The sequence below is a fragment of the Pongo abelii genome, chromosome 8, assembly GCF_028885655.2.
Source record: "Pongo abelii isolate AG06213 chromosome 8, NHGRI_mPonAbe1-v2.0_pri, whole genome shotgun sequence".
Taxonomy (NCBI): Eukaryota; Metazoa; Chordata; class Mammalia; order Primates; family Hominidae; genus Pongo; species Pongo abelii.
In genome coordinates this window covers 35664609-35689254 of record NC_071993.2, presented here as the reverse complement: position 1 = coordinate 35689254, position 24646 = coordinate 35664609, and the positions used below count along the sequence as shown (strand labels likewise).

The following is a 24646-nucleotide window of genomic DNA, read 5'->3' as shown; positions in this document are numbered from 1 at the left end:
TCTCCTGACCTCGTGCTGCGCCCACCTCGACCTCCCAAAGTGCTGGGATTACAGACGTGAGCCACCGTACCTGGCCTAAATTAAGGTTTTATAATAATCAATTATTTCTTAAGATTTTCAACTAATAATAAAACCTTAATGTTGATAAGGCTAGTAGAGTGGTCACTGATATTTCAAATTATAAATTTATTTTCTTTGAGTTTTTAAATTTTTGTTCAGGTTTTATTTGAATTTTGAAGTATTAGTATAAATACTTGTTTTGATGAGTATTTTTAGTTAAAAAAACCTTGAGGAAATGTTAAACATATACTAAGTAATTCAGCCCTGATGATTTTCGTTTTTCCTGGCAGCTAGCATTGGATATGTGGAGGAAATTGATGGTTGAACCACTTCAGGCCATCCTTATCCGAATGCTGCTCCGAGAAATCAAAAAGTGAGTGCTGACATTTATCTTACTGAGTCAATTTTATTTTGTTGTTTGATATGGTTTTAAAATAGTGTACAATTGCAGAGCCAGTGACTAGCCTTGGGGCTGGTTTTACTGTAATGAACCTCATTTTACTTCCAATGCCAGGATTTTTTAAAATTGTTTTATTTTCTTCTTCTTCTTTCTTTTTTTTTTCTTTTTCTTTTTGGTGAGGGGAGCTCTGGTCTTTTCTTATACCCTAATATGCTTAGTATATAAATAAGTATCTGAGGGAAGTGACTCATTGCTTTTCAGAGCTGAAAACTCCGGGACTTTCTAGGCAGCGCTCTGAGCTGCTTGTACATATTATCTGTTTAAATCCTTGTGAGGACCACCTATTCAGGAAGACATTCTTCTAGTTAGTTGGCTACCTCTTAGCCTCAGTGTTATAATCGATAACTTGCCTAATTGTGTGAGATAAATTTATGGGGAAATGGTTTCCCACTCTACCCATGGCTCAGAGTGGTTAACACTTTTTACCCTAGTGCTGTGTGGATACAATTTAGTGCAAAGAACATTTTCCTCTGGAGTCTAGAATAGAACATCCTTGGATTAGCTCTGGCTCAAAGACTCTCAGAAGCACTCTGTCACACAAATATATATCCAATAAATTCCAGGTTACTGGAACTGATGTTATAGGAATTATCTAGACCAGTGAATTGTAGTGTAATAATGGCCACTCCACCTATATCTGTGCTCATCAAGAAGACCTAAATAAGGAGTTTTTTTATATGAGGAATACTTTGTCAAAGCTGTGGTACTTAGTATGGGACCCCTGGGAGGAAGTAAGGGATTAAACACACACACCCAACCCTATGCCTCACTTAAGAAGATAAGAGAATATTTTTAAATTTTTAATACCCAATAGAAAGTAGGTGGTAACAACTAGTAACTTGATTTTTTGTCACTGACTGTTTGAGTGATTCCGTTGTTTTTAGAGATAGAGAGCTGGAGAGGAAAGGCAATAGTGGAGCAGTAGGGTGTAACCCATTGTTTTTCTTCCTCTTTTCTTTACAAAACTGTGAACTAAAAGAACACTCCCAACAAAACTTCTAAGTTCTAATATAATTTCTCCTGCTAAAATATACTAACTTTTCTTTTGACTTGGAATTCAAGTATTTAAAAGTATAATGACAATACTGTTATACTTTCTAAATGTACTTTTGTGAAATGTCTTTTTTAATATAATTTTGTCCCAACCTAGTAAATTTTTCTTAAGTGTGATTGTTAGTTTGCTAAAAATCAATATGATAAAAAATGAAAGAAACAACATAAGAAAAATAATACAACTAAAGCATATTAATTCTGGAAAAGAGATTATCTGGTCTGCTTGTCTTATTTTTGTTGTTATAATCGGCTTCCATTAAAGCATTGTTTCACATGCTTTACTAAGATCTCACTTATTCTTCATGACAGCTCTCTTAGGTAAAGTTTTGCATGTTAAAGTTAAGGAAACTAAGGCATATTAAAAATAGAAATTAAACATGGGAACTACATACCAAGCATTGTGCTAAAAATTTTACATGCATCTTCCCATTTAATCCTCACAACACTGGAAGGCTAATACTATTAGTGTCACCATTTTACATGCATGACGTCCTTGACATGCAAAAGTCAATGGTGGTGATCTGACTCAGATCATTTGACTCCAGCCTCCATCTAATAAAAATTCTAGGGATTCACATCTGGGCTAATCTAACTCTGAATTCATTATGCCTGTCCTTTTTTCCTTTTTTTTTTTTTTTTTTTTTTTTTGAGACAGGAGTCCCTCTCTGTCTCCTAGGCTGGAGTGCGGTGGCATGATTTCGGCTCACTGCAGCCTCTGCCTCCGGAGTTCAAGCAATTCTCCTGCCTCAGCCTCCTGAGTAGCTGGGCACCACCACGCCCTGCTAATTTTTGTATTTTTAGTAGAAACCAGTTTTCACCACGTTGGCCAGGTTGGTCTTGAGCTCCTACCTCAAGTGATCCAACTTTCTCGGCCTCCAAAAGTGCGGGGATTACAGGAATGAGCCACCGTGCCCGGCCTTTATGCCTGTATTTTCTTTCTTTTTTTTTTTTTTGAGACAGAGTCTTGCTCTGTCACCCAGGTTGGAGTGCAATTGCGTGATCTCAGCTCATTGCAACTTCTGCCTGCTGGGTTCAAACGATTCTTCTGCCTCAGCCTCCCGAGTAGCTGGGATTATAGGCGTGCATCACCATGCCTGGCTAATTTTTTTATTTTTAGTAGAGATGGGGTTTTACCATGTTGGTCAGGCTGATCTGGAACTCCTGACATTGTGATCCGCCCACCTGGGCCTCCCAAAGTGCTGAGATTACAGGCGTGAGCCACCACGCCCAGCCTATGCCTGTCTTTTATGCCCAGAATATTTCTTCCACTCCTGGCTCCAATACCTTTAACTCAGTGGGGAATACATTTTAGTTTATAATGCTTTGAATATTCTAGTGTTTTCACACACATTTTTTATTTGGTCTTAATGAAACAGCAAGTTTTATTTACAGGTAAATAAATTGAATTTCAACAAAGAGAAATGAGTTGAAAACTTGAATATAGCTAATGAAATGGACTTCATGCTTTTAGCCTTCCAGTTGGGGTCTTTCCACTGCATTGCGTTAACTCTACGCGTTGTCATTTGAGCTAATATGGTCAGATACCATAACTTCCATTACCATGGCTGAGAAGCTGTGGTACAAACTCTCCGTGTGTATTTTATCTAATCCTTATAAGAGGATATGATGGTGAATGTTATCATAAACTCATTTTAAAAGTGAGGAAAATGAGACATGAGAGAGTAAGCAACTTACCTATGTCACGTAAGTAGTAAACGGCAGAACTGAAGTTAAAACTTGGGTCATTTTGGTCCCTAAGTCTGTAGTCTTACCCATATATTCACACATTTTTAGAAATAGTTTGTTCAAGTTATATCTTATTGCCATTTCTACTAAAGGGGAAGTATTTTATTGTGCATACCTACAACTTACTTTGTTGTAGAAGGTGCTTACCAGACTTACAGAATAAATTCTTTTCAGGTCTAGCAGAGCTTATCACAGATTTGATTTCCTGTCAATTTATTGACACTTTCCTTTTCCCGTATTCATCCCTGGGTTCCTAGATACTTTCTATAAGTCTCTAAAGAACATTTCTGGCTGGGCGCAATGGCTCGCATCTGTAATCCCAGCACTTTGGGAGGCTGAGGCGGGCAGATCACCAGAGGTCAGGAGTTCGAGACCAGCCTGGACAACATGGTGAAACCCTGTCTCTACTAAAAATACAAAAATTGGCCAGGCATGGTGGTGGGTGCCTGTAATGCCACCTACTCGGGAGGCTAAGGCAAGAGAACCACTTGAACCCAGGAGGCAGAGGTTGCAGTGAGCCGAGACTGCACCATTGCACTCCAGCCTGGGCAACAAGAGTGAAACTCCGTCGCAAACAAACAAACAAACAAACAAAAAAAATTACTCCGTGCTAATGGTTTCTCAAATGTGGCAAATGAAAATCAAGATTACACTGCGAAAGTTTAGTAAAAACAATTTTCCTTCTACAAAAAAATTATAAAGTAAGATATGCTAATTGTAAAAAAGGAATTGAAATGTACAGAAGGTTAAAGAGAAAAGTAAAAAACCTCTCTGGGCAATGTTAAGAGGACCATAGAGATTTTAGCCCCAACACAGAGAACCTTCAGCAGTCCCCAGTTTTCTTGTTGTGTTAAAAAAAAAAGTTGGGGGAGGGCTTGGTGCAGTTGCTAACACCTGTAATCCCAGCACACTGGGAGTCCAAGGCAGGCGGATCACCTGAAGTCAGGAGTTCAAGACCAGCCTGGCCGACATGGTGAAACCCCATCTGTACCAAATATACCAAAAAATTAGCTGGGCATGATGGCACGCACCTGTAGTCCCAGCTACTTGGGAGGCTAAGGCAGGAGGATTGCTTGAACCCAGAAGGTGGAGGCTGCAGTGAGCTGACATCGCGCCACTGCACTCCAGCCTCAAAGACAGAGCGACAGAGCAAGATTTCGTCTCAGGGGAACAAAAAAAGTTCTGATTTCTCCTGGTACCTTGGTTCTGCTATTTAAAGGAAACCACTCTTAAGGATTTACAGTATGTTCTAATAAAAATTTTCTGTGCATTTACAATTGTGTATGTGTACACACTAGTACATATACATTTATATGGATATGCATATCTGTATACACATTTACATATAGTATTACACATGTTCATATGTGCATACATTTGGGGAGCTTTTTTTTTTTTTTAATGAAGTATTTATTGATGATTCTTGGGTGTTTCTCGGAGAGGGGGATATGGCAGGGTCATAGGATAATAGTGGAGAGAAGGTCAGGAGATAAACACATGAACAAAGGTCTCTGGTTTTCCTAGGCAGAGGTCCCTGTGGCCTTCTGCAGTGTTTGTGCCCCTGGGTACTTGAGATTAGGGAGTGGTGATGACTCTTAAAGAGCGTGCTGCCTTCAAGCATCTGTTTAACAAAGCACATCTTGCACCGCCCTTAATCCATTTAACCCTGAGTTGACACAGCACATGTTTCAGAGAGCCCGGGGCTGGGGGGAAGGCCATAGATCAACAGTATCCCAAGGCAGAAGAATTTCTCCTAGTACAGAACAAAATTGGGGAGCATTTTGAACGTAGATATCTGGCTCCCCCCATAGTTACTAACGCATACTCCAGGTACAGTAAGAACTTACATTGTTACAGAGCTCCCCAGATGTTTTTTATGCATCCAGTTCAGACCAGCATTTGTGAGGTACTGGTCTACAATAAATAATTATCTCTCCACATATTTCATAAAGCTTTTCTTGGAGTGTTACCTTTTTTCCTCTGGATGTATTATAAAAGTAGGTAGAATACTTAAAAATATATTCTTTTTAAAAGTTTAAACAAGAAGAGATTAGTGGTTGGTATGAGACTATAAAGTGGAAGTATGGGGAGCTTCCTTAATGGTGGTAGAACAATTCTATGTCTTGTAGTGAGATGAATCTGGACATGTGATAGCATTACATAGTATCATACAAACATAAATACAAATGATTGTGTGTAAAAACTGGCAAAATTTGAATAAGGTCTATAGATTGCACCCATGTCAGTTTCCTGGTTTTAATACTCGACCATAGTTATGTAAGATGCTACCATTGGAGAAAGCCTGATGAAGGGTACACCAGATCTCTCTGTATTATTTTTCTAACTTCCCTTGAGTCTATAATTATTTCAAAATAAAATAACTTTTTTTCAGTTTAAACAGTGTACAAAATATGAATGTTCTTTTTTTATTTTCTTCCTTTTGCCGTAGACTTTCTTTCCCCTCCTCGTAACTTTTGAAAACTGGTTGTAGCTTTATATTTATTTAAGTGCGGTGGCTTTCATCTCTTTTGGGGGGATCTTTGTGTTCCTTTAGGGTCATGATGAAAGCTGTGGAGCCTCCCGACATAAAAATGCTTGGTATGCATATGCACACAAAATTTTTACATAATTTTAAGAAGGTTTATGGATTCCCAAGGCCGGAATTGCTGTTTTTGCATTTACTTAGTGGATTTCTCTGTCCCCAGTCAATCAGGGGATTGTTTAGCAAATTTTAATCTGAAATAAGTCTCCACAGTTAATATTTGATGAATCAGTAAAAGTTTGTATATGTTCTGAAGTAGTAACTCGAGCAAGACAGTCATGACATACACACCTTCTCTCTGTTTCTTACAAGAGTGGTTCTGTTTCAGAACTCTTTTCTGTTCTCTTTATCAATTTGTTTATCCTCTGCCAATGCCTCACTGTGTTTATTATTGTAAGGCTTGATATCTGGCAAGATAAGTTTGCCCTCCAGAAACCAGAAGTGTTCTTGCTGTTGTTTGGCCCTTTGCCCTTTCATGTAAGTGTTATAGAGCCCTTTCCTAAAACAAAATTTTCTGTGGAGACAAGCAAAGTGGCTCATGCTTGTAATGCCAGCACTCTGGGAGGCCGAGAAAGAGGATTGCTTGAGGCCAGGAGTTTGAGACCAGCCTGGGCAACATGGCAAGACCTCGTCTCTACAAAAATAAAAATAAAATTAGCTGGGTGTGGTGGTGTGTGCCACACGGGAGGCTGAGGTGAGAGGATTGCTTGCGCCTCGAGGTCGAGGCTGCAGTAAGCCATGTTCGTGCCATTGCATTCCAGCCTGGATGGCAGAGACCCTGTCTCAAAAAGAAAAAAAAAATTCTGTGGGATTGATATTGAATTGAATCTATAAGTTAGTTTGAAGAGAGTTTCCATCTTCACAGTATTAAGTCTTCTTATCTATGAACATAGTAGCATCTTTTTCTGTTTATTGTGCCTTCTTTAGTATCTCCTAGTTAATTTTTGTAGAGTTTTCTATAAAAGGTTTGTAGGTTTGTGTGCTTTTTGTTAGATTTATTTCAGGATACTTGATATTCACTCACTGATACTACAAAAAAGTGTGTTCCTTTTTTTTTTTTTTTTTTTTTTGAGATGGTGTCTCACCCTGTCACCCAGGCTGAAGTGCAGTGGCACGATCATGGCTCGCTGCAACCTCCGCCTCCCAGGTTCAAGCAATTCTTCTGCCTCAGCCTCCCTAGTAGCTGGGATTACATGTATGCGCCACCACAGCCGGCTAATTATTTTTGTATTTTTAGTAGAGATGGGGTTTCACCATGTTGGTCAAGCTGGTCTCGAACTCCTGACCTCGTGATCCGCCTGCCTTGGCCTCCCAAAGTGCTGGGATTACAGGCATGAGCCACCATGTCCAGCCACAAAAAGTGCGTTGTGTAGAATTACCCATTATATTTGTTTTCTGCTAGTGTAAAGTAATGCAATTGACTATTGTATATAAATCTTATATTTAGCTACCTTGTTAAATTTTATTCTTTTTTTTTTCCCCCTGAAATGGAGTCTTGCTCTGTCACCCGGGCTGGAGTTCAGTGGCACAATGTTGGCTCATTGCAACCTCTGCCTCCCGGATTCAGGTGATTCTCCTGCCTCAGCCTCCCAAGTAGCAGGGATTACAGGCGCCTGCCACCAAGCCCAGCTAATTTTTGTATTTTTAGTAAAGATGGGGTTTCACCATGTTGTCCAGGCTGGTCTCTAACTCCTGACCTCAGGTGATCTGCCCACCTCAGCCTCCCAAAGTGTTGGGATTACAGGCATGAGGCACCGCGCCTGGTCATATTTTATTTATTTCTAATAATTCGTGCTTATTTTTGGATTTTTTATGTAAGATATCATAAGCTGAAAGTTTTGTTTCCTCCCCTAGAGTGTGTGTGTGTGTGTGCGTGTGTGCGTGTGTGTGTGTGCGCGTGTGCGCGCGCGACTGCGTGTTTGTTATCCTTAGCTTTACTGCATTGGCTGGGACCTCCAAAGACAAGTGATGGATTATGAGCATCTTTCTCTCATTTCTGACGTTAAAGTTTACATGCATAACATTTCCTCATTTAACATGTTGTGTTTCCTCTAGTCTTTTAATACTCATGATCAGAATAATGAGATTAGCAGGAATTAGTGTTGAATTTTATAAAAATGACGTTTCTCCTCCTATTGAGTGGAACAATCATATGGTAGTTTTTTGTTTTTTGTTTTTTTTTCTATTACTCTGTTAATGTGATAAGTTACTTTTATGGGTTTTTTTGTTTGTTTGTTTTGTTTTTTTGTTTTTTTTTGAGACAGTCTCGCTCTGTTGTCCAGGCTCTGGAGTATAGCAGCACGATCTTGGCTCACTGCAACCTCTGCTTCCCCTGTTCAGGCTATTCGCCTGCCTCAGCCTCCCGAGTAGCTGGGATTACAGGTGCCTGCCACTGTGCCTGGCTAATTTTTGTATTTTTTAGTAGAGACGCGGTTTCACCATGTTGATCAGGCTGGTCTTGAACTCCTGACCTCAGGTGATCTGCCCCCCTCGGCCTCCCAAAGTGCTGGGATTACAGGCGTGAGCCACTGTGCCTAGCCTGTTTATGGATTTTCTAATATTAAACTATTTTTGTATAACTAGGATAAAGGCTAGGTTGATCCTTGTCTGTTATAGTTTTTACAGACTGTTCCATTTGATTTGCTGATGCTTTATTTGGAATTTTGCGTCTATACCCATGAGTGGAACCAGCCTGTGATTTTTCTGTCTTGTAATGTCTTTGTCTGGGTTTGGCATCCAGCTTATCCTTGTAGAACAAATTATTGGGTATTCCCCTCTTTTTCTTTTGAATAGAAAAAGTTTGTATACAATTGGGATTATCAGCTTCTTAAATGTTTAGTAAAACTGAAAAACCACCTGTGCCTGGGGTTTCTTTGTAAGATGATTTGTTTGTATAAGAAGATTTTTAACAATGCCTCAGTTATTTCAGATCTTAAGACTAGTCAAATTTGTGTTTCCTCTTAAATCAGTTTTGAATTTTTTTTTTTTTTTTTTTGGAAAATCATTGGGAAGTAGTTGTGTAACAGTATTCTCTTTAAAAAAACTTTATTTGAAGTAATTTTAGGTTCATAGAAGAGTTAGAAAGCTGTTCTGTGTAACCTGCACCCAGATTCCCCAATGTTGCAACTGATAGTATATTTATAAAAATGGGTATAACATTATTAACTAAACTACAGTTTATTTGCATTTGCTTTTGCCCTGATGTTCTCGTTCAGTCCAGATCACAAAATCACATTTAGCTGTCATGTCTCTATTCTGTGGAGCCATTCCCTTTCATATATGACTGTAAAAATTTTAAAGAGTAGTGATCAGGTATTTATAGAATGTCCCTCAATTTTGATTTTTCTGATGTTTTCTCATGATTAGACTGAGACTATGGGTTTTTGGAAAAATACCAGAAAGTAATATACCCTTCTTATCAGATTATATCAAGTAATAGATGGTGTCAAAATGACTTCTCATTGGTGACAACTTTGATCATGATCATTTGGTGAATACATTGTTTTCATTTTCACCTGGAATAATGTCTTCCTTTCATTCATAATATTGCTTATTCACATTTTCTTTTTTTGATCACTTTTATTAGAGGTGTATATATTTTGTTGTGTTTTATTCTCCCTAAAGAACTAACTTTGGCTTTATTTTTTATTTTTTGTATTTGTTTATTTATTTATTTTGAGAAGAGTTTCGCTCTTGTCGCCCAGGCTGGAGTGCAATGGCGTGATCTCAGCTCACTGCAGTCTCCACCTCCCGGGTTCAAGCAATTCTCCTGCCTCAGCCTCCCAAGTAGCTGGGATTATAGGTGCCCGCCACCATGCCCAGCTAACTTTTGTATTTTTAGTAGAGATGGGGTTTCACCATGTTGGCCAGGCTGGTCTTGAACTCCTGACCTCAAGTGATCTGCCCGCTTTGGCCTCCCAAAGTACTGGGATTACAGGCGTGAGCCACCGTGCTCGTCCCTAACTTTGGTTTTAAATGATCTTCTCTAGTATGTTGTTTTCTCTTTCATTATTCCGCTCTTATTTTTTCCTTTCCTTCTGGGAGACAAGTGTTTTTAGATTAGACTGACATAGGTGCAGAACCCTTGGAGAGGGGGAGATTTAGAAATCTTCTTTTTTTTTTTTTTTTTTAAGATGGAGTCTCGCTCTGTTGCCCACGCTGGAGTGCAGTGGCGCGATTTGGCTCACTGCAAGCTCTGCCTCCTGGGTTCACGCCATTCTCCTGCCTCAGCCTCCCGAGTAGCTGGGACTACAGGCGCATGCCACCACACTCGGCTAATTTTTTTTTTTTTTTTTTTTAGTAGAGATGGGGTTTCACCGTTTTAGCCAGGATGGTCTCGATCTCCTGACCTCGTGATCCACCCGCCTCGGCCTCCCAAAGTGCTGGGATTACAGGCGTGAGCCACTGCGCCTGGCCCAGAAATCTTTAACCAAATTATTTTTTATTGTAATCTAATGTGTTCACTCACAGAATTGAGGAACTATCATAGAGAATTAAGCAAACATGGAGGTTGAGGTAGGGTTTCTGATGTGAGCCACATCTTTCTTTTACAGTGAATAGAATTCCTGATATTTAAAATTGTTTTCTAGGTGGGAATGTCAGTAAAAGGAAATAAAGAAATTAGTAATTTAGTCAGCATATTATAGAGCTGCTTGTTAGAGCTATCTATCATTTTGTTCTTTTTTATTATCTAGAAAATTTTATCAAGATAAGCTTCTTCTCACCTACTGTTTAGTTACCCAATGGTAGAGTTCATATAGGAAAAGCAAAATAACTGCTTGTTTCTTTCCTTTTTAATAACCCAGTTTTTTGTTTTTGTTTTTTTGTTTTGTTTTGTTTTGAGACAGAGTCTCACTCTGTCGCCCAGGCTAGAATGCAGTGGCACGATCTTGGCTCACTGTAACTTCCTCCTCCCAGGTTCAAGCAATTCTCCTGCCTCAGCCTCCTGAGCAGCTGGGATTATAGACATGCGCCACCATGCCCAGCTAATTTTTGTATTTTTAGTAGAGACTGGATTTCACCATGTGGGCCAGGCTGCTCTCTAACTCATGACCTCAGATGATCTGCCCACCTCAGCCTCCTAAAGTGCTGGGATTACCAGTGTGAGCCACTGCGCCTGGCCAATAACCCAGTTTTTAAGATAATGAGTTGGTTTGCTGTCATCCTCAGGTGACCAGTTAGCTTTTTAAACTTTACCAGGATGAACTCAGACTTAAACTAGAGAGGCCTACCTCACTTTATTAAACTCTTCTCCTAGTGGCGTATATTAGGTTCCTTCCAGTTTTTCCACTAACACCACTCTTGTTTCTGTTGTGCACATATACAGATGTTTGCTTGGGGTCATAGGGTGTGTATACTTAGAGTTTTGCCAGTATGTCCTCCACAGTATCTGTTCTTCCACCACAAGCAGAACATGAGAAAATAGGTAACAGTTCAGATCAGTATTTCACCAGATTGAATGTGGGCTTATGTGAGGTCACGCATGTGACCCAAGCCAAGGAAATGAGCTCACATGTGTGACCTTATTATATGAACTAATCAGTGATATCAAGATATCAGGATTCTCTATGACTGACAGAATTACTGTAGCCATATTAATTCATGTCCAAAAAATGTTTCTCAGAATATCCAAATAATTAAAGGAAGAATCAAAGAGGACTAGAGGGGTTCAGAGGCAGGGAAGGACTCTAGTATGTAAAGGTAATTGCCTGGATGCTTTTCGTTGATGCTTTTCTTAAATGATAGAAAATTCTTACATCCTATATATAGAGCAGGAAGCTCTTACTAGGGAATGATGATAATAAGTTTTCTGTTGCTCTCTTTGTGACATTATTAATGCAAAGAAGAAATTATTTTAAAGTAGGTTGGAAGAGTGTGTAGTGAGGTAAACCATAATGGTTTGATTTGAGCATTGGTACTAGAGTCAAAAAAATCCCAATTTAGAGCTAGATTATTTTACTGTGGCTTTAAGCAAACTGTTTTTTTCTGTTTTATTTTTATTTTTTAATTTTTGAGACAGGGTCTTGCTCTGTCACCCAGGCTGAAGTGCAGTGGTGCAATCATGGCTCACTGTAGCCTCGACTCCTCCTGGGCTCAAACCATCCTCCCACCTCAGCCTCCAGAGTAACTGGGACCACAGGCATGTGCCACCATGCATGGCTAAGTTGTTTTTTTTTTTTTTTTTTTTGTATGGGGTCTTGCTATGTTGCCCAGGCTAGTCTCAAACTCAGGACTCAAGGGATCATCCCACCTCAGCCTCCAGAGTAGCTGGGACCACAGGTGCGTGCCACCATGCATGGCTGATTTTTTTTTTGAATGAGGTCTCGCTCTATTGCCCAGGCATCTCACAAATTCAGGACTCAAGGGATCCTCCCACCTTGGCCTCCCAAAGTGTTGGGATTACAGGCATGAGCCATGGTGCCTGGTTCTATTTCATATTCCTTTTATTAGAAAAGCTAACATTTCACCTACATGTCTTAATATGATTAAGACTCTGTGGTTTGTAGTGAGTGAAAATCAAGCATTCTTAACCGCCAGTATTAAAGTTTTGAATTGATGGGCTCATATCTACTTTGTTAAAATTAAAGAAGTGTTATCTTATTACTGACGTAGTATCTTGAACTTTACAATCAGTTTTCTTTTTATTTCTTGAAATGACATCTAATGTATACATTAACTATCATGAATATTAACTCAGCTGTGATATAAAAAAAATCATTGTTAAGATTCATGCATGTACCTTTTTATAGTTCTTTACACTTTGATTAGACCAATGGAATAAGGAGCCATATTTTGGCATACTTTGGTATATTTCCATAGATAATTTGTATTCTCAAGAATATTTTGTGTTATACCTTGTTTTAGTGATCGTGGTGGAGAAGACCCAAACCAGAAAGTAATCCATGGGGTTATTAACTCCTTTGTTCATGTTGAACAGTATAAGAAAAAATTCCCCTTAAAGGTAAACAGCCTCCTTTAAAAACACAAATAATCAGACTGTTAATTTCTTAAACTGCTTGTTCTAATTTCTTCTAATATGATGTGATTGATTTATTCAGTTTTATCAGGAAATCTTTGAGTCTCCCTTTCTGACTGAAACAGGAGAGTATTACAAACAAGAAGCTTCAAATTTATTACAAGAATCAAACTGCTCACAGTATATGGAAAAGGTAAGAAATAAAACATATCGAATACATTTATCTATTTTGTATCTGGCCTGGTTTTATTTAACATCGTTCTTAGTTTTCTTATTTTGTTTTTTGGTGGAAAAATATTCTGTTTATTTAATCTATTTAATCATTAACTCTGAGTTACAGTTATTATACAATATCGATTGATAAGTCATTGCTCTTGTAACATTTTCCTCAGAAAACAGTACCCTTCCAGTTTTCATCATAATTGATGCTTTTTGATAAATCCTGACTGCTTGGTTTACTTGTCCTTGAAATTAATATATATGCACATTGTTGGCAGAATAATCAGTTTATACTGGATTTCATGCTTAGTGGTTTGTTTAGAGAATAGGATACGTGCAGAAGCTCTGTGTTGAGGTTTTTGTCTTCCTTTAAAATGAGAGGAAAATATAGTAATTCTAGACATTTGGATAAGCCACTCTTTTGGTCTGTTAAGTCCTTAAAAGGCTGAGAGACAACCCCACATGAGGTGTTTTTTTTTTTTTGGAGATGTAGTCTTGCTCTGGTGCCCAGACTAGAGTGCAGTGGCTTGATCATGGCTCCCAGGCTCAAGTGGTCCTCCTGTCTCAGCCTACCAAGTAGCTGGGACTGCAGGCACACACCACCACTCCCAGCAACTTTGAAAATTTGTTATAGCGATGGGGTTTCGCTGTGTTGCCCAGGCTGGTCTCAGAACTCCTCAACTTGAGCGGTCCTCCTGCCTCAGCCTCCCAAAGTGCTGGGATTTTAGATGTGAGCCTTTGCACCCAGCCAAGAAATTTTAATTGATCACTAAACCAGTACATATTGGTTATCATATGTTAAATCTCATGTTTATTTTCTCAGTAGTAGAAGAAAAAAGTGGTCATACAAATTAAATCACCATATGTAAGATATATTAGAACTTCTAGCCAGGTTTTTTAATCTGCAGTATTGGGTTTCAAGCATTTTATTTTGGGATGGTTTGTGTTAGTTTATGTAGCCAAGAAAGGTCAAGTAGTTAAGTGGATGAGCTGTCATCCTATATCCATAGGCCACAAGTCACAAAGCATCCGTGCTTACTGATACACTGTTGTGTCATCCACAAAGCCCAGATCTAGAGGTCTTAGTTGTTTGATTATCTTCCTGCTTTTGTGACTAATTAGCTCTGTCCCCTGAGCAAATTATCTGGAACTTTTCCCCCATCAATTAAGTTCAGGTTACATTAGATCAGTGGTTCTAAGCTCTTAGCCCTTATTGCACCTTAGACTCTTGTTGAAGCCTCTAGATCCAGCCCCAAGAATCACACACAGACTATCTGTGATACATACACTTTGCTCTATCTGGCTGTCAAAAAGATGCCACTGGCAAGTGGTGGCAATAGCCCAGATGTCTGTTAGAAGTTGAAAGGATGAGCAAAATGTGATGCATACGTGCATTGGAATATTATTCATCGTGTGTAGTGAAAAACTCTCTCAAACCATGTTTTTCTTCTACTCTCACCACAGCAACAATCATCAGCACAGAAGGCTTCTGTAAACAAAGGTGTGGCTCTCTTCTCCCACACACCAAGCAGCAGACACCAGCTAGGTGTCCTCCAGTTCAACTCTAACACCATCTACTTGAGATAGTGGCCAATCCCACAGTTTGGGGGCTGAGTCTCCAAGACTGCCCTGCACACCCCCAGACACCAGTCACAAGTCTGGGCCTCCAGACTACTGACCGACTGGCTTTCAAGTTGAAGTCCTACAGTACACTGTTTGGGTTCCATTAATTTGCTAGAGCAGCTCACAGAACTTAGGGAAATACTCACTTAATGTTTACTAGTTCATTAAGAAGGATATTTTAGAGAATACAAATAAACAACCACTTGAGGAGATACATAAGGGAAGGTCTGAAATCACCATGAGTGCAGGAGCTTCTATCCCTGTGGAACCCAGTCTTCTTGGATTTTTGTGGAAGCTTCATGATGTCAGTAGTCTTTCCCCCAATGTATAGGGTGGGGCTTTCTCTGGGGAGGGTCTTATGACCCACAGTCAGAAAGGTAGGGCAAGATTAGAGTCCTGCCTTGAGGCAGTTGAAAGGAGAGTAGGAGAGAAATTCTGTTTCCTGAGACCTAACACACTCAACATTATAGCTAAAGACTGTAACTAGGGCTAAGGGAGTTATGAACCAGGAACCACAGATGAAAACCAATGTACTTATATATCACAACACCACACAGTCTTTAAAAAGGATTGAAGTTATACATGATACAACATGGATGAACCATGAAAATGTTATGCTAAGTGGAAAAAGACAGACACAAAAGGGCAAATATTCTGTGGTTCAATTTATAGGAAATATCTAGAACAGACAAATTCAAAAGGACAGAAGGTAGATTAGAGGTTATCAGGGGAGGAGGATGTGAAGATTTGTTACTTAATGGTTATAAAGTTTCTGATGGGGTAATGAAAAATATTTGGAAGTAGACAATGGGGGTGGTTACACAACATAGTGAGCGTTATTTAATGCCACTGAATTGCCCACATAAAAATGGCTAATGTAAATTTTATTATCTATGTTTTTACCACAATTTAAAAACATTGATAATGTAATATACCAAAACCATTGAATTGCACACTTTAAATGGGTGAATTATATAATATGTAAATTACATCTCAAGGTGTTAAAAGGGAAGGAGGGGCATTGGGATAAATTATGTTTGGAAAAGAGTGTTTATTAGAAAAGCTTATTTCAGGCTGGGCACGGTGGCTCAGACCTGTAATCGCAGCACTTTGGGAGGCTGAGGCGGGCAGATGACGCAAGTCCAGGAGTTCAAGACAAGCCTGGGCAACATGGCAAAACCCCATCTCTACAAAAAATTAAAAAACTAGCCACACATGGTGGTGTGGTCGTCTGGTTGTAGCTCTTGGGAGGCAGAGGTGGGAAGATCATTTGAGCCCGAGAGGCGGAAGTTGCAGTGAGCCGAGATTGCACCACTGCCCTCCTGCCTGGGCGAGAGAGCGAGATCCTGTCTGACAAAAAAAGAAAGAAAAAGAAAAGCTCATTTCAGGAAATAATATTGGACCATATTAGCTTCAAGGGCAAAATCCTGGGCTTTGCTCTCCATTTAGTTAATTGGGGAATGAGTCAGTACAGCCTTCCTGCCTTCTTGCTGCGTTCCTCTTCTAGCTTTGGCCTTTCTTTTCCCCAGGGGTTTTACAGCTGTTTGAAACCCTGCATTGGGGCAGTCCAACCTTCTCTATGTTTCTCTTGATACGCGCCTCTCTCTCTCCCAAGTTATCATTGTTTTATTTTTTCCTTCTTTCATCCTCCTTCACCTCTCTCAGACCCACTGTAATTCCTGTTGCATTAAGATAACTTGGCAAGCAGATTAAAGTCACTATAGTATGCTCTGAATGACTAATAGACTTAATGCTTTTTATTTGTTATAAAAATAGCCCTTAAAGGATTTATTGTTAATCAAAGTGCCTTTCTTAGCTGATGTAATATGTGGTGAACACTTTTGTCCTCTAGACCAGGGGTCCCCGACCCCCAGGCTGAGGACCAGTACTGACCTGTGGCCTGTTAGGAACTGGGGAGGACCAGTACTGACCTGTGGCCTGTTAGGAGGAACCGGGCCGCACAGCAGGGAGTGAGCAGCCACTGTGTGAGCATTACCTACTGCCTGAGCTCCACCTCCTGTCACATCAGCAGCAGCATTAGATTTTCATGGATTCTCACAGAGTGCAAACCCCATTGTGAACTCTGCATGCAAGGGGTCTAGGATGTGCGTGTGCTCTTTAAAAGAATCTAATGCCTGAGGATCTGAGGTGGAATACTTCTTCTGGAAGTCACCTGCCCCCACCAATGCCGCCTGCACTCCGTCTATGGAAAAAACGTCTTCCACAAAAGCAGAGCCTGGTGCCTAAAAGGTTAGGGACTGCTGCCCTAGACCCCTTCTTGCCCGACCTGAGTCTGTGACTTTGCCCTGAACTCCTGGCTTCAAAGGGTCGCATAATAGGAAAGACAGGACTGTGGGAACCTACTGTCTAGAGCCTCATTTTTATTGAAAATTTCTGATCCGCTTTCCAGGAATGATTTTCACTTCTTGTGCCCAGGCCAACTCAGCAGCACTCTCCAAAGTGCCAGGTGTATGTAGTTCCCCAGGAACACTTAATTTCAGAAACTCTAATTACACAGCTTCATGTTCCAGAGTGTTTCCAAGCCAGTGCATTTGTCTGTGTATATGTTGTTTTGTCTTGAGATAGAAATTGGTCAAATTCTTTGGTTATTTTCCTTATGGGCTAGTTCTTGTTAATATTAACCAGGGTTATTTGTAGCTCAGCGCTTTATGTAGGATAAACTTTAATAAAAGTCTTGATTGACATACTTGACTATGACTAAATGTATGTTTACTTTCAAATTTTTTTTTATTTATATTTATTTTTTTAAACAGAGCCTTGCTCTTACTGCCTAGGCTAGAGTGCAGTGGCTTGATGTTGGCTCACTGCAACCTCCTCCTCCCGGGTTCAAGCGGTTCTTCGGCCTCAGCCTCCCGAGTAGCTGGTGCTACAGGCGCCTGCCACCGCACCTGGCTAATTTTTTGTATTTTTGTAGAGACGAGGTTTCACCATGTTGGCCAGGCTGGTCTCAAACTCCTGACCTCATGTGATCCACCCGCCTCGGCCTCCCAAAGTGCTGGAATTGTAGGCATGAGCCACCTTGCCTGGCCTTATTTTTATTTTTTTGAGACAGTGTCTCACTCTCACACAGGCTGGAGTGCAGTGGTGCGATCTCGGCTCATTACAACCCCCACCTCCCGGGATGAAGTGATTCTCCTTTCCTGGCCTCCCAAGGAGCTGGGATTACAGGCATGCCCAGCTAATTTTTATATTTTTAGTAGAGACAGCGTTTCGCCATATTGGCCATGCTGGTCTCAAACTCCTGACCTCAGGTGATCCACCTGTCTTGGCCTCCCAAAGTACTGGGATTACAGGTGTGAGCCACCATGTCCAGCCCCTACTTTCAAAAATTTTAATTAAATCTTTAATATGGTAGTTAACTATCATGCACATACAGTTCTATTTACAAGAAGAGAAACCAATGTAAAATAATTAGATTCATCTACTTGATCTCAATATAATTTATTTTTTAGTTCGATAGTTATTCATACAGAGATCACCTGTTCTGAATTTAATCATCTGTACCCACTTTTCCTGTTATATGTTATGTTGTCCATGTAATAGAATGAATGGTGTAGGTAAATGAAGACAAAATGCAGACTATTTAACTTTAGTTCTTGCTTATAAGACTGGTGGAATGTAGACAACAGCTAGTAGCTTAAATAAAAATTTGAAATGATTTATGGAATGTGGGTTTAAATTGCTTATGTAACCCTTATTACCTTTGCCATGTTTAATTCAGCCATTAAAATTTGGCTGAGTTACTTGCTGATATTACAGATTTTTCCTCATAGTAAAACTTTGTGTTCATGACTGTAAGAAAATATTTTTATAGGTTCTAGGTAGATTAAAAGATGAAGAAATTCGATGTCGAAAATACCTACATCCAAGTTCATATACTAAAGTGATTCATGAATGTCAACAACGAATGGTAGCAGACCACTTACAGTTTTTACATGCAGAATGTCATAATATCATTCGACAAGAGAAAAAAAATGGTAAGTGACACCAAACATGTGAGTAGAAATTAAATTATAAATCCACCTTTTATATCATCTTCCAGTCACCCTTGATTTAATGCATATTTTAATAATAGTCTTTAAAATATTTTAAATAACCTTTTACAGATTATTAATACTTTATTTTGAAAGACTATTTTAGGAAAGTGTTTTCAGAGAGTGTTCTAACATCCGAAGAAAAAGTGGGAAATTGTGTTTATACATTTTTATGTATTACAAGAGCTAATTTCCTTAATACATTTAGAATTCCTGATAAACAGTAGGGATAAAGGCAAAGACTATAAAAAGGAAATACAAATATTATGTAATAAATGTAATAATTTGTATAATATAAAAAATCAGCTATATCTGATTTTTTTTTTTTTTTTTTTTGAGACAGAGTCTCACTCTGTCGCCCAGGCTGGAGTGCAGCAGCGTGCTCTTGGCTCACTGCAACCTCCGCCTCCCAGATTCAAGTGATTCTCCTGCCTCAGACTCCTGAGTAGCTGGGATTACAGGCGCTCATCACCACACCCGGCTAATTTTTTTGTACTTTTAGTAGAGACAGGGTTTCACCATGTTGGTCAGGCTGGTCTCGGACTCCTGACCTCGTGGTCCGCCCACCTGAGCCTCCCAAAGTGCTGGGATTACAGGCGTGAGCCACTGCGCCCAGCCTCTCTGATTTTTAAAAAAACAAAAAACATGCATTACTTTTATAGGCAGAAAAGATAATAAATATGTATATTTTATTTAATTAATTAATTTTTTTGAGATGGAGTCTCGCTCTGTCGCCCAGGCTGGAGTGCAATGGCATGATCTTGGCTCATTGCAACCCCCACCTCCCAGGTTCAAGCAGTTCTGCCTCAGCCTCCCGAGCAGCTGGGATTGCAGGTGCGTGCCACCACACCCGGCTAATTTTTGTATTTTTAGTAGAGACGGGGTTTCACCATGTTGGCCTCCTGGTCTTGAGCTCCTGACCTCAGATAATCCGCTTGCCCCGGCTTCCCGAAGTGCTGGGATTACAGGTGTGAGTCACCGCGCCCGGCCATTAATCAGGTTTTTTGTTTTCGTTTTTTGAGACGGAGTCCCGCTCTGTCGCCCAGGCTATAGTGCGGTGGCGCGATCTCTGTTGACTGTAACCTCTGCCTCCTGGGTTCAAGCGATTCTCCTGCCTCAGCCTCCTGAGTAGCTGGGACTACAGGCATCCGCCCCCACACCTGGCTAATTTTTGTATTTTTAGTAGACTGGGTTTCACTATGTTGGCCAGGCTGGTCTCGAACTCCTGAGCTCGTGATCCGCCTGCCTCGGCCTCCCAAAGTGCTGGGATTATAGACGCGAGCCACCACCCTTGGCCCCGTGTTTTTTAAAGCAACATTGATTTCATAGATCCAGGGCAATGTAGTCAAAACCCAATAATTTCATTTTAATTCCGAAAGTCACTGTCTTGAAGAGTATGATGGAAAGACTTTAATGACCAGCAAGACTTATTGTAAAACCTATAGTAATTAAGACAGTGAGGCGTTGGTACAAGGACAGACAGATATCCTAATAAAATAAGAGATCCTAGAAACAACCCAAGCATATGTGGCCACTTGATATAAGACCAAGGTGGCGCTGCAGAGCAGCAGGTAAAAGATGGTCTTTTCAACACACATTGCTCAGTCAATTGGATATCCATTTCAGAAGAAAATGAAATTTGATCACTACCTCAAGATACCATATACAAAATCAATTCACTATAGAGTTTTTTATCTAAATGTACAAGGTAAAAAAATAACACTTCTAGAAGATAATATAGGAGAATATCTTCATAACCTTGAGATAGGGAAAGATATTTTAAGTAGGACACAAAAAGCCCTAACCACAAAGGAACGATTGATCCAGTGAACTACATTAAAATGAAAAACTTTGGATTATTAAAAGGCCATTAAGAGGGAGGAAGATTGCTTGAGCTCAGGAGTTCAAGACCAGCCTGGGCAACATGACAGTATCCCATCTCTGCAAAAAAATACAAGCATTAGCCAGGGGGGGTGGTGTGCACCTGTGGTCCCATCTACTTGGGAGGCTGAGGTGGGAGGATTACTTGAGTCTGGAAGGTGGTGGTTGCGGTAAGCCGAGATCCTGCCACGCACTCCAGCCTGGGTGACAGAGTAAGACCCTGTCTCAAAAAAAGCCATTAAAACCACTGGATCATCAGAAGACAGTTATAGGGTAATGTAGCTGCAATACTAAAGATTTATATCCAAAATATAAAATGGTCAAAAAACAGGCACTGCAGAATAGAAGATACCCAGATGGCCAATAAACATAGAAAGAAATGTAAAGTAGCAGGAACTTGTTGAACACTGAAGTGAGAGTATAAATTGATGCAACTACTTTGGGAAACTGGCACTGACCGCTAAGTGGGATATATTATGCGTATTTTATGATCCAGCAGTTCTCCTAAACGTATAACCACCCCCTTGCTTTACCTCCCCACCGCCAGTGCCTGGACATATATACAAAAAGACATACAGGAATGTTCATATTAGTATTTGTAATAGCTCCATAAACTGGAACAGCTCAAATGTCCAGTTACTGTAGAATAGTACAGTATATTCATACAATGGAATGTTATAGAGGAGTGGAAATGAACAAATTAAAGCCATGTACAACAACATAGATGATCCTTATACACATGTTGTTGAACACAAGAAGCCAGACACGAAAGAATTGTGTGATCTCATTTTTATACATAGTTCAAACTCATCTGTGATTTAGAAGTCACAGCAGTGGTTACCTTTGCAGAGGAGCAAGAGTGTGTGATTGGAAGGAGGCATGAAGGGGACTCCTGGGTGTAGGTAATGCCTGTTTCTTATCCTGCGTGTGATTACATGGGTGTGTTGTGTGTTCACTTGTGATAATTCAGTAAGATATACACTTATGGTTTGTATACTTTTCTGTATATGTATGATGCTTTAATAAAACGTTTAAAATAAAACCTACTACACTGAGAGATCATTATTCACCTCCCAGTGTTAGAGATCAAAACATTGGCAAAGGAACTCTCTGCTGTTGGCAGCTGTGGTTAGAAGATTAAACTTTGACACAGTAACCTCACTTTTGGGAACTTATATTGCATATATTCTTGCTCATGTATAAGATTATTGATTGCAACATTGCAGTATCAAGAGACTGGAAACCACCTAAGTTTCCATCAATTGTTAAGAAATTATAATATATCCACATAATGGAGTACTGTGCAGCTGTAAAATACATAGAAATGCTTTGTGTACTGATAGGAAAAGACCACTAAGTTAAAATGTGTTCTGAAGCTACAAATAATATACAAAATACAGTACACTGTATTAAAAGGGGCAAAGGGAAGAATATATGTATTCACTTGAATTTGCACAAAATATCTTTGGGAAGATGTTAAATAACCACATCCCTTTCCTGTGGGGAGAGGGGCTTGTGTGGCTGGGAGGTGGGCATGGGGGACTTTTCTCTGGGTACTCTGCACTTGGATCTGTATATTGTACTCCTGCACTTGGATCCATATATTACCTAATAAATGAAAATATTTGGGAGTTAATCCTCAGATGTCTTTTTCCTCTCAGACATGGCAAATATGTACGTCTTACTCCGTGCTGTGTCTACTGGTTTACCTCATATGATTCAGGAGCTGCAAAACCACATCCATGATGAGGGCCTTCGAGCAACCAGCAACCTTACTCAGGAAAACGTGAGTTGTGTGGGGAACTGGAACGTTTTCCTCCTAATCAGATCCATCGTGGAGCCTTTCCTTTGACTTTATTGTTTTGAAAGATGAAAGAAAAAGTCTTACCATGCCAACAAAAGAAATGTCTTTATTCAAATGTTTTAAACCTAGAATTTGTTGGACTCACTTTGGAATTATCAAATTATTAGAAAGCTATTGATAGGCTGCTGCTTAGCCCTACAGAGGGTGTCCATTGAACCGTTGTTAACTTTCCACAGGAAAATAAGCTTGCCATTTTTAAATAACTGTGTTTTTGTGTAATTGATAACGTAGTTTTTTTGTCATGGTGGCAGTATTAATCAGTGGTAATATAGACGACTTGCAATTTGCCTCCTTTCCATATTCTCTGAATTTGGTTGTCCAGGAGGCAAATTTAGATTAAAATAATCTTCTGTAAGTATATGCTTGCTGCCCCAAATACCCAAAACAATAACCCTCATGTCCCTAATACTCATCTTTCTCGAGTACTTTGCCAATCACACGACTGTAACAGTTTGTACTGTAACAGTTTGTCTTTCCCATCGCCAAATCTTGTTATTACTGGTAATGTTTGATGAGCAAGAGAGAAATAACTTCAAATGTTACTATCTCTTCTTAAGTAGAACTGTTTGCCCTTCATCTATAAGATAGACATCACTGTTCAGGAGCACTTTTTAGAGGCTGTTACCTTAGCTGCAGATTGGTCTTTGGCAAGTAATAATTTTTAGTTTTTATGTTATGCCACAATAATGTGTAAGTTTTCTATTTTTTTATTTCTTCAAATTCCTTTTACCACAGTTTTCTATTTCTGTAGAACTATTAGTTTATAGTATTCAGGTTTATTACTCTGTATTATTTGTCAAACTTACTAGTTTACATTATTACGTTTATAGATTCCATGTCCAATGACATTGGGCATAGAAGCATAGAATTTTGTGTCAAGGCTGGGAGATGGAAACATAAGTGACTACATTTGTGGTAGACTCAAATCCAGCTGACTTAGTTAAGTCTTAGCTAGTAACTTCTTCATGGTTATCACCATTAAGAGGGAGAACTCGCTTTTGTACTATTAGGTATTTCTTCTCTCTTGAGATGTGAGGGATCGTCTTGCCAAGTTCAAGCGGTCTCTGTTCTCAGGATTACTGGCTTTTTAACTCTCCTTTCTCTCAGTCTTCAGTGACTTTGCAGGCAGTCTTTGCTTATTTAAGCCTCTATGAAAGTGATAGACCTGGTAGTTCAGGTCTTGTTACCCTTAAGATAAGTTATTCCAACACAGTAGAAAAGTATGCTTTTGGTGGGTTCTTCTGGCAGGTACTAGACAGTCTATGACAGCTTGTTGTGTTGAATGACAAGCTATTTTCTTTCTCTTTTTTTTGTTGTTGTTTTTCTGAGACGGAGTCTTGCTCTGTTGCCCAGGCTGGAGTGCAGTGGCACGATCTCTACTTACTGCAACCTCCACCTCCCTGGTTCAAGCAGTTCCCCTGCCTCAGCCTCCCGTGTAGCTGGGATTACAGGCACACGCCACCACATCCGGCTAATTTTTTTGTATTTTTATTAGAGACGAGGTTTCACCGTGTTGGCCAGGATGGTCTCGATCTCCTGACCTCGTGATCCGCCCGCCTCGGCCTCCCAAAAGTGCTGGGATTACAGGCGTGAGCCATTGCGCCTGGCCTTCAACACCAAAGTTTTAAATTTCTAAGACCGTCTTAGCTAAAACCATTTTCTGAGAAGTGTGCATGTGTGAAACATAATTTCCTTGAGGAAAAATTTACTAATAAGTCTAATAAACCTAGTAGTTTGGATATCCTTGAACCTCTTAAAATGTGGTTTTGTACTTGTATTTCATTTTTAGATGCCAACACTATTTGTGGAGTCAGTTTTGGAAGTGCATGGTAAATTTGTTCAGCTTATCAACACTGTTTTGAATGGTGATCAGCATTTTATGAGTGCGTTGGATAAGGTAAGTTTTAAATACATATATACTATATATGTACATAAAACTCTATCATTCTTTAGGCAGTTTCAAGATTAGACTTCTAGTATGAGATTTCTGATCTAGACATGGAGATTAAGTAATTTAGGTATGAAATTCAAAATAGAAATAATATAACTTTTAAATTATTAACTGAATAGTTAAATTGAATGCTTGTAGAATGTCCCATGATTGTGCTATATAAGAGGAATTTTTCATCTGATATGTTCTGGATAGACTTGCATAATTTTGCAATTT

General features: G+C 39.6%; 1 protein-coding gene across 18 annotated transcripts in view; it reads left to right on the top strand.

Annotated features, from left to right (window-relative positions):
* Positions 1–24646, top strand: part of CUL2 (cullin 2) — a 123545-nt gene that overhangs the window by 76145 nt on the left and 22754 nt on the right. For all 18 annotated transcript variants that reach the window (XM_054521737.2, XM_054521736.2, XM_054521734.2 and 15 more), the window contains 6 exon segments: positions 351–433; positions 12726–12822; positions 12920–13030; positions 18515–18677; positions 22277–22401; positions 24269–24376. In XM_054521737.2, the coding sequence (XP_054377712.2) occupies positions 351–433; positions 12726–12822; positions 12920–13030; positions 18515–18677; positions 22277–22401; positions 24269–24376 (687 nt within the window).